The sequence below is a fragment of the Vitis vinifera genome, chromosome 1, assembly GCF_030704535.1.
Source record: "Vitis vinifera cultivar Pinot Noir 40024 chromosome 1, ASM3070453v1".
Taxonomy (NCBI): domain Eukaryota; kingdom Viridiplantae; phylum Streptophyta; class Magnoliopsida; order Vitales; family Vitaceae; genus Vitis; species Vitis vinifera.
Genome location: NC_081805.1, coordinates 1879707 through 1890916, shown reverse-complemented (window position 1 = coordinate 1890916; position 11210 = coordinate 1879707). Strand labels below are relative to the sequence as shown.

At 30.2% G+C, this 11210-nt stretch overlaps 1 protein-coding gene across 2 annotated transcripts; it reads right to left on the bottom strand.

Moving 5' to 3' along the window:
* Positions 1-3327: 3327 nt before the first annotated feature.
* LOC100249247 (glutamine synthetase) lies at positions 3328-7813 on the bottom strand. Of its 2 annotated transcripts, none has more exons than XM_010654131.3 (13): positions 7470-7813; positions 7342-7381; positions 7142-7245; positions 7009-7057; positions 6811-6917; positions 5542-5629; positions 5268-5396; positions 4812-4886; positions 4669-4722; positions 4341-4378; positions 4100-4259; positions 3909-3969; positions 3328-3668 (listed from the first exon to the last, which is right to left on the bottom strand). In XM_010654131.3, the coding sequence occupies exons 1-13, from the start codon at positions 7541-7543 to the stop codon at positions 3577-3579; spliced, it is 1071 nt and encodes a 356-aa protein (XP_010652433.1). In that variant the 5' UTR covers positions 7544-7813; the 3' UTR covers positions 3328-3576.
* Positions 7814-11210: the final 3397 nt, after the last annotated feature.

Genomic DNA, 11210 nt, shown 5'->3' with positions numbered 1-11210 from the left:
TAAAGAGTTAATTTCATTTACAATCCCTTCGGTTTGGTGTAAATACACTAAGAAGTTCATTTGATGATATTTTTTAAAAGTGTTTTTAGTTTTAAACACTTAAAAGTGTTTTCAAGATAAAAAAATAAGTATTTGACAATATTTAAAAAATATTTTTAAAAATTTAGAAAAACACTCAAAGTGCTTTTTAAATAAGCACTTGGAAGAAGGTGTTTCTTTAAAATAATACTTTAAAATTTTTCATATATTTTTAAAATACCATTTTCCGCTATTATTCGTTTCCTTTCACTCTCTTATTCCTCTTTCACTTCCCTTTCATAAAAATATTTATTTTGAGTTTTTTTAACAATACAAATATTATTTTTTTTTTGTACTAAAAGTTTTCGATTTATTATAATTTTTTTTTAATAAATGTCATTTTTCATAATTTACTATTATTAGAACGTTTTTGTATTTATACAATATATTGTCATAAATACTATTATAATCACTTTTTTAGATTCTAACAAAAACATTTTTCGCATAAATCTTGTAGGATGAAACTCTTTCAATAAGAACACTTCACCAAAAAGTAGTGCCAAATGAGCTCTAAGTCACCAAGGGTTTCAAATATACTTGGTTATCACCCTTATAAATGTATTTTATATATAAATTTTATTTTTTAAATAATTAATTTTAGTTTTTAGATAATTGTTGAACTCTCTTATTAAAAATGTTTTACTTAATATATCTCTAAAAAATGAATTTTATAAACAAATAAATTTATAGGAATGCTAATTTAAAGAAATTTGAAACCAATTGTTGTATATTTACACCAAATATGAAGGGGTCTCGATGAAATGAACTTTTAGTTTAAACTTAAATAAAGACAAAACTGTAAATTTTAAGAGTGAACATGGTAGATATGAATAAAAAAAGTAACTCAAAATATAATTTTTATTAAAAGAAATATATATTTTTTTTTAGGTTTGCATTACACTAATCATAAATAATTGTCATTTTGATTTATCAATTCAATGTTGATTTCTACAAATCCATTTGGTAATAATGGCAACAAGTGTTTTTAAAACTATTTTGATAATGATTATATGAAACATTTATAGCAATTTTAATATTTGAATACAATTTTTTTAATAAAAACTTTTAAGCATTAAAAATTTTCGAAACGTTTTCTAAAACTATTATCAAACAAGCTTTTAATCTAAAAAATAAACAATAATAATTATAATAATGCGTTTGAAAGTGATTTTAAAAAACATTTATAACAATTGAATGATAAAAAATTTAAAATATTATAAATATTAAAAATATTTTTCATAATTATTACCAAATGAGCTATAAGTGTTTAATAAAATTTAGAAAACGCATTTTAAAAATTTTCAAATCACTTAAGATAATAAAAAATATAAATGAAGAAAACTTGATATGTAATTTTCCTAAAACATTTAATAAGAAAATACTTCGAATAGAAATATTTTTAAACACACTTTTTAAGTTATGTTTGGTTATTCGGAAACACTAAGAAAAAAAATTGTAAAAAAAAAATATTTTTTCACGTTTTGTTGTCTTATGAAAAATATTAAAGAAAATCAAATATAATTATAAATAATTAAAAATTCACGTATTTCAATTAGTTAAAATAAGTAAAATGAATCTGAAATGATAAATAACAATAATTTATCGAATTTTAATTTATTTTTTAATTTTCCTTTGTTTTTATTTCCTTTTGCAATTTTTTTATTGCATTTTCCTTCAAATTTTTCGAGAGCCAAACATAACCTAAGACCCACGATAAATCAAATTGGATTTTACACTACACTCCAATCATAAATCAATAAAAAATAAACTTTAAAATGTTAAATAATAAATTTTAATATTTATTTTAAAAGTAAATTTACCATTTTCAAACTTTATTTAAGTTTAATTCTAACTTAAAATTGTAGCTCAATTTCATGTGATAATAAATAAAGTTAAGCTAAGTTCGAGTTTACATAAAATAAGAAAAACAAAACTTGACCACGGTGATTAGAACTTTTATCAAACTCAAACTCTCAGACCGAGTCCACTCACTCATGAAATCATTTGAAGTTTAAAAAACCCACTTCCCAACTCACTTACCGTTGTCAAAAACCTTATGTTATCCCAAACAATTCTTTTTAATACGTAAAGTAATTGAACACTGAGTAATCAAATTTAAAATAACAATCATACAATTTAGGTTATTTTCTCTTCCCATTTTTGGAATAATTTTCTTTTATAATAATTGACTTTTTTTTTCTGAAAATAAATTGAATCGAGAAACAGTTTTGGCTTTTTTTATTTTGATTAAAAGATTTTTTTTTTTTTTTTAACTTCTCCTTGTTTGTGTTTCGCAACAAATAATATATATTTTTCAAGGATAATTATGATTCAGGTTTGATAAAAATAATATATATTTAACATAATTGATGTTGAGAACATGAAATATGAAAGACAAAAATATATTTTAAGAAAATCACAAAAAATGAATGTGTTTATGAGTATCTTATTCTCCATTATATATATACTCTTACTCCTTTATTCTCTCATTTTGATCTTCACATTTATTTTATTTCTTTAATTTATTTTCTAAAAATGTTTTAATATTTGTTCATTTTTCTTTTTATTAAAAAAAATTTGAAAAATGAAAACACAATACACATATTAATAGACTTTTAGTTATATATTTTTAATTTTAAATATTTATAATTTGATTTATTTTTTATATTTTATAATTGAATAAGTCAAATTTTAAGTAAAAAAAAAATTATATAATTTAAATTTATTTTTACTTTTTTTTTCATATTTTATTTTATTATTAATGATATAACATTTTAGTATCTGTTGAAAGTAATTAATAAAACTTTCATAACAATTTTAATATTAATAATGTATTTTTAAAATGTAATAAATTTTAAGCAATAATTGTTTTTTAGATATTTTTTTTTTGCATATATTTTAGAATTTTCATACCATATATATTGTTATAGTATGAAAAAAAAAATCATATTGAATATGTATTGAAGTTAGATCAGGAAGAGAGATAATGAATAATATCGCCTTCAATTTTATTTATTTTTTTTAATGATAAAAAATAAATTTTATTTGTTTTCTATTTCACTTTTTTTAAAAAAGTGTTTTCAAATAACAACTATTTAGGAAATTTAAAAACAATTTTTTGTTTTTAAAAGCAAAAAACCATTTTTAATAAGCACAACGGTATCTGAAAATAGTTTTTTAATAAGCCCAAATCCGAAACGGGATATGTTCAGAATGCCAACTCACAAGCATAAAATTCAAAACACAACATGAATCAAAACATGAATTGAGAAGGCATACATACCACTTCATAACGTCAACATTCGAAGGCAGAATATAGCAGTACTTTAAACAGAGAGTTCAACAGATGAGAACTTTCCACCAAAGCCAAAAGGAAACCCAAGTTTGGCAAGCAACCCATCAATTCAAAGCAGCAGAAATAGGAATTAACACAATTATTTATTGAAATCTGACCATACTGGTTTTCCTTCAATCAATTTCTATATTCCACTTTCCTTTCTAAGGCTTCCAGAGGATGGTGGTCTCGGCGATCATGGAAGTGACAACGTATGGATCCATGTTGGAAGCAGGTCTTCTGTCTTCAAAGTAACCTGCAATGGGAAGAACAGTTGTAGTTGTTATTTACTAATCTTATAGAGATTATGTGTAAGAAGCATGCAGAAAGGTTATAACATGTGAAGTTTGGTCTGTGACTCTAATTCAGAGAGTTTAAAAGCTTGTTTAGTCAAGCTCAGAACAGAAGGGCTCGTCAAGAAATGATAGAAAATGAAATATGGCATTGGGAAGAGTTGAATAAATGGAAATGACTGAAGTGCAAGCATATGGCTAACCTTTTCCTTCCTTTTCAGTGTCACGGCCAACACGGATAGAGGCACCTCTGTTGGCAACACCCTGGGATTTGGATGGATGATGCAAAGATTAGTATAAAATATAGTTAAATAAAAACTTTTGTGAGCAGAAAATGGCACTACTAACAACAATGGGATGGAAGAAGAACACAGCATATAGATTTGTAACTTACCCAACAGAAAGTGTTGATGTCAGCTGTTTCATGGCGACCAGTCAATCTTCTCTCATTACCCTCTCCATAAGCTGAAATATGCTCCTTGTGGCGCAAACCCAACTTTTCAATTGCCTTTTTAATCACATCATATCCACCAGTATTCCTCATGGATTTCGTGCTGAAAAACACAACGAGTTGAAAATTTGCACAGAATAAAAGCACAAGCAAAGCACTTCAAAAGAATAGGGTAAATATCTACCTATAGTTGGTGTGAGCTCCAGCACCATTCCAGTCTCCCTGATTTTTCATAGAAAATAAGATTAGACTAAAGCCAAATGCTAGAAAAGGACCATGCAAGATCATGGACTCGTAGAACAGTTCAATTCTTTACTGGCAACATTTTTGAACATGAGATGGTCTGTTATGTGTCTACTGATTGCACAATCTTGAGTCATAGGAACCAAGAAATCTAAAGAAGTCAACTACCAGTGCCCCAGAGTAGTTTTTGAAAGGAAATGGAATGATAATCAAGATTATTAAAATTGAACTAGAGAGAATGAGAAGCTCTATATTCAACTGATACAGACCTTGATAGGTTTTGGGTCAAATGAAACGACAACTCCAGCGATTTCTGTAATCCTCTGTTAATGTCAAGGGGATCAAAGATCAGGAAAAAACTTCAGAAAAATAGTAAAAGAGCAGCCACTTCAAACTGTTTGAAAATAAATACCTCCAGAATGTACCGGGCAACCCATAATTCATCACCAGCAGAGATCCCAACTGCAGGCCCAACTTGGAATTCCCACTATACATGCAAGCATAATGAATATATATTTAGAAGTTTTCAGTAAAGGCAAAACTTCTAATAATAGTCATTCTAAAATGGCCTATACATTGATAAGACAATCTCTTTCTAAATGGTTACAAACCATAGTTATTCCATCAAAACTAAACAATAGTCCAAACAACTAAAAGGACCCACTAATATTATGAATAATGTGAACATCACAACTAACCGATATGTATGAAGGACACAGAAGTGAGAAATTAGGACAGTGTAGGAGGACCAAACAAGGCAATGACAGAAACTATCTATTAAAGAAGCTCCTAATATTGCTTTAAACCAAAGAATACTAGATGATTATCCATTTTTCTCAACAATCAGTTGGAGGACTAACAACCATACCTGCCCAGGCATGACCTCTCCATTGATTCCAGAAATGTTGATTCCAGCATACAGGCATGCCTTGTAGTGAGCATCTACTATGTCACGACCAAAGGCCTTGTCAGCCCCAATTCCACAGTAGTATGGCCCCTGCAAACAGGTTTACACACATGAGATTTTCCTTGGTTGGAGTCTCATAAACTGGGCAACTATTAGGTGTTCAGATCCTAAATTCAGATACCCATTAAGCAACACAGCTGGGGACATAGGTGGAATTTAGAACAATAATCAGTACCTGAGGGCCAGGGAAGCCGCCAACTGGCCATCCAAGCGGCCAGTTGACGTCCTTCTGAAGAAGAGTATATTCTTGCTCAATGCCATACCTAGGCACAAGAGGAGACAGATTCACAGTTAAGACCCACTGACTGACTTATTGGCACAATATCTTGTTATTTGCACAAAAAAACAGTGCTTCTGTGACACAGTCCTGGATGTTATCTTTTTGGATTAGCAGAGGAGGCATTAGTAAGTTTTTCTGAAAAAAAAAGAAAAAGAAACGGTAGAACGAACTCATTGTATCAATTTTAAAACACACACATAAATATAAAAAGTGGGTTTGGAGTATACGACGTCGCATTGACATGGACTGATGGGCAACCAACCCAAAGTCTGAGTTGGCAAATTTGTCCTATACATTAATCTAAAAGCAAAGAAAACATAATATAATCACCCAAGAAACCCCCAACCCGCTTTGCCTTAAAGTCCAAGCATGACTCCAATTTATTAACAATAAAAAGTTTAAAACAAGCCAACCACCACAACCTAAACCAAACAACCCCGCCACCAATAAATAAATAAATAAATAAAATAATAATAATAACACTCAGTAAAGAGGGAATTTTCCCAGAGAGAAAAATAAAAATAAAAAAAACCCTTTTTGTAAATGATATACATGGAAGGGAATATTCAACACCACCAACCACGTGAATCAGAAAGGTATATTCAACACCACCAACCACATGAATCAGAAAGGTATATTCAACACCACAACCTCCATGAAAGTGTCCATTCAAAACGACAGCCTGGATGGGCTCCTCCTATTTATTTTGGAGACTGGATTTGTTTGACCATGAGACAAGCCAAAGACAGCTAGAATCTACATGGCCACGTCGGATTAAGCCTAGTTTTATCCATAGAAAAAAAAGAGGAATTGTACTTTGATTTTTATGAAAGTTATTTTTTTATAAATATGATAATTTTTTTATTTTCATTATTGTCTAAGGTATGAAATTTTTATTAAAAATTAAAATAGTAAAAATAGAAATACGAAAGCACCGCCGTGACTGGCTGATGGTACGTTTGACTTTTCAAGGAGGGATGGTGGATAACACGTGAATGGCAATGGTGTCCTTTGACACGTGAATACCACTACCAAACTTCCACCACGACCAACCCCAACAGGATTCTCCCGCGAAGGCAGTGGCATTTTCGTCTTTTCAGTACAAGAAAAGAGAACTAAGAAACCAACATAGACGATACATTCAAGGATACTATATGATATTACCAAGGCTCCTCGGCGGTCACTTCAGGATGGCTAAAAATCTTGGCAGCATTGAATCTCTTGTTTGTCGGGATTGGTTCGCCCCCTGGAGTGTAGGCATCGCACATGACCTATTCGACCCCACAAAAAAAGACATTACTACCCCTCAACACTCCCTCTTGTTACCCGGAAAAGCAATGAAACAAATATGAAGATTTCTACCAGAATATTGTCTCCTCCTCTGAAGGGATCCTTAAAGATCGCCTGAGGGCTGCTCGGTCAAAAAATAAAAAAGATTCTTCAGTATCGCAAAAGCAAATCACGGCTAGTATAAATATATTTATATAGCACATACTATAAAATGACTTCACTGTCTTCGCCGGGAGCCTGGCCGGTGCTGGATCCATCGTAGTTCCACTTCGGCAGTTGCGCTGGGCCAGTGACCGGACCGGAGAGGGTCTGAAACAGAGAAAAGTTTTTAAAAAGTCAAAACGGCGTCGCTATGTTTCAAAGAGAAATCGGAGAAACGGAGAGACGCTGCGGACTGATACAAACCCTTGCTTTACTCCTCAAATCATTTCCGGATCCGCCGATCCTAAAACAAAAAAACAAAAAATAAAAAATAGACCCAAAAAATAAAGAGAAAGGGAAGAAGAATCGGCGGGTTATTTGAGAGGCAATACCATATGTATTCGGCGATAATCTTCTCCGTGGAGTCACTGAGGTTGATGTTCTGGAGATCAGCGAGGAGAGACATGGTGGAATAGAAAGAATAAGACACAGATGCAGAAAAAGAGAGAGGTGGCTTGACGAAAATCTGTGGTTGGCTCCTTATATAGTGGAGCTAATGTCACCTACCCCGCCCAGAAGACCGAGAATCGAACAACGATTACAAAGAAGGAAGAGAGTATTAAACTTATGAAAACAGAAAAATAAATTTATCGCCTGGAAATTAGGAGGTCATGGACCGGACTTTTTGAATGGTTTTTATGTCATTCCCTCTCTTTTTGGGAAGTGCTGCAAGGTTTTATCGGGTTTCTTTTGGGATTTCATATTATATAATATGAAATATTTGATAGGTTTAAAAAATCGGAATATTTCACCCAAATACCAATAAAATATTTGGACATGGTCGAACGATTATTGTTGGACAAAAAATAAGGAAAAAAATCGAGAAAATCGACTAAAAGTCGCTTGGGGCAAAAAATCGCCGATTTTTTTGCAGAAAAAACTTTATTTTAAAAATAAATATTTATCTTTTTAAAATTTTGTAATTATTCATTTCTAATTATTATTTTTTTCTTAAGACTAATAAATGTAACTTTAAGTCATTACTTTTACACCTTTTAGAATATGGGTTTGAAATAAGGATAAAAGACTGGTAGGGGTTTTTTTTTTGTTCCAAAAATTTATATTTTATATTTTTAAAAGGCAAATTTTATTTTTCTAAATATCTTTTTAATCCAGAAATTATTGATAAAAATATTTTATGTTTTGTAAATATGGGATAAAGTTTATGATACTATATAAGTATGAATTCTCCTTAATCTTATAAATGTGTTTTAAAATAGAGAGTTATTATTTTGGTCCAAAGTCGACAATATCCACCGTATATGTCATTTGAATTTTTGTTTATTTAAACTTTATATTTTACATCAATGCGACTTCGGTTTTGTTATTTACGCATTGTATTTTATAGTTTTAATTTATATACTATATAATGAAATTTTTCATTATTTATTTTATTTTTCGTTTTAATTTGGTTTTCTTGTAATTTTTTTTTACTTTTAGTCTATTTAATATGATTTAACATTACTTTTTGTTATTCGATACAAAACTATGTTGATAATTTTAGTTTTTATTTATTTTTTCTTATTTAATGAAAAATATATATTTTTAAGGGTTATTAGTTACTTGGATGTGACAACTCCTCGGGATAACTCGATTTAGAATAGTCGCAGGTAGTCTTAATGCATCAACCACATATGCCTAAGAGTTAAAAATGATCAATTACTCAAGTCGAACACCTCAATGTGAGAACTATGTGTCAAATTAGGCCCAATTAGTCAAAAGTCTCCAACAATAAATACCTTCGAATCATTAGTCACCCATATCAAACACTTTCCTTAAGCAATATTCTTTTTAACAATCCCAATGACTTTCCTTAAGCAATATTCTTTTTAACAATCCCAATGGCCTAAAACCCTTAAAAGCACTCGCTCAAGGATATTAACCTCCCAAAATGAGTACTCTAATAAAACCTTTATCCTTTTGACAACCCTTAAGTACATTCACCAATGAGGCCTTAAGAAAATGTCATATTAATGACCCTTGAAATAAATTGCACAAGTAATCAAACTATAAACAATTTTTTCTTTGAAGGGTGGTCGATGACTTATCTAGTAACCCTTAAACATAAGCAAAACCACTTAAGAAAAAACAACTAAAAATAGAATTCTCAAATAGATGATTCATTGATAAAAACAAAAACAAAAAAGAGGTGGCCCAAAACACTATCCTCTACTATTTTAAAAAATAAAAATAAAAATTCACCTTTCCCATTTTATCCTCCTTCAGCCTTTTTTTTTTTTTTTTTGTCTCTTCTCTTCATTGGTGCATTCAGCCTCATTCATGTCAAACCTAGCCACAACTTCCTTTAATCCATCATTTTATTAGCATAAAAGTCAACCTAACTTGTGCGGTCAAATCTTGAGTTGTCTCATCTATTACCCTTCACGTCTCCATATGGGCAATGGCTATGTTAGCAGATAGGGAATTGATAGTCTTCATATAATCAATCAATGACTTCTTGAGATTTCTCCTCCCAAGCCATCAAAAGTTCATCAATGTCAGTCTTGCTATATTATTGCTCTTTATCCGAAGCATTTACTTGAGATTGGGAGGCAATTGGATTGACCTCAAGAAGACTAACCTACTCTCGTAGGTGGGAAGCCTTGTCTCATCAATCTTGATCTCTTGTTGACAAGTAGAAATGAACACTTCAAGACTTGCCATCCTATCCATGTTTTCCTTTAAAAGATTATCCTTATCATTCAATTCCTTTCATATAGCAAGAAGACTAGTAAACAATGGTAGGGACCACCTCTACAACACCTTTGGGAAAATTTTGCAACAATATCTTTATCTTTGGGGAAGAAAACTTCACATAATTATGGCAAAAGGCCTTGGCTTAGAGAATCCGTCATCAACAAACAACATATTTATACAGTTGTCTCTAATAAAATTAGGGGTAAAGGAGTTCATGTATGTCATCAAATCCCTTTATAGAACTAGGTTACAAAATCTTAAAAATTGTAAAGAGGGTCCAACACTTGAGAAAGCGTCCAATAATCAACTATTAAGGCCCCCAAAATGACCATAATTGGAATGTGCTCCCAAAAGCATGGAGACGTGCTTGCCATCTAATACGATGATAACTTTGACAGTAAATAATATATATGACGCCCAAAGGTAACAACCTTAGGCACCTTTCGAAGCTTATCACTCAACAAGTGTGTGGCTTAGTATCCCTAAGGTTCTACATCAAGGAAAACATGATGAATAATAATATGTAAAATAAAAAATAAAAGGTATGAGAAAAAGTCATGATACCATCTTTACTATTTGTAAGGGGCATTAGAATAGCACTCCATGGCACATTTGACCCATTTTAATGTTATGACAGAGATATTAAAAATATGACATAATGTAACAAAGTGGAAATTCATTAATATACCCTACTATGATTTTTGTTCCTTTTTTTTTTTTTTTTTTAATCATTGATTGCATTATTACTTATTTAAGTATTCACTTTTGTATCATCTACATTGTATATGACTTAAGTGTAATACAGGTTGCAAAAAAAATAAATTAAAGTCATAAGTTTATTTCACTATTATAAATTATTCACAATTAGTCTACTGACTTGTGTAAATTGTTTAAAGCTCTCATGCACTAGCTTCTAATTGGATGGATAACTTGTTATAGTTATTGTGATGGATTTTCTACAATGACTACATTATGATATATGATTATATATTGACATGACTTCTCCAAGCTACTATGATTTATGAAATTAAGTTAATGTTGAAGTCTTCGGTCACTTAGACCTATCAATAGAATTAATTTTTTATACAAAAATGAAGAGACTATAAATACCACTTAAAAAAAAAAAGGATAGTTGAAAAATGAAAATACAATGTAAAGTAACCAATATTGCGGTAGGAAAGTGGTATCTAAAAAATTAAATTTTTTATAGAGGTATTTTCAGGTAAAATTATTTTAAAGTGTCACGTACTTATCATTAGCGTTGGTAGTAGAAGCAAAACCAAAATGTGTAATCTAAGACGTGGGAAACATATAAATCTTAGTAAGAAAAATGGTTTTTTTTTTTTTAAAAAAAAAAAACTGTACCATTTGTAGCC

Excerpts from the sequence above, each read along its gene's own strand:
- LOC100249247 (XM_010654131.3), bottom strand. The coding sequence starts at position 7,543 with ATGTCTCTCCTCGCTGATCTCCAGAACATCAACCTCAGTGACTCCACG. Across the intron at positions 6,918-7,008 it reads GAGGAGGAGACAATATTCTG|GTCATGTGCGATGCCTACAC; the intron begins GTAGAAATCTTC and ends GGGGTCGAATAG. Across the intron at positions 4,723-4,811 it reads TTGCCCGGTACATTCTGGAG|AGGATTACAGAAATCGCTGG; the intron begins GTATTTATTTTC and ends TGACATTAACAG.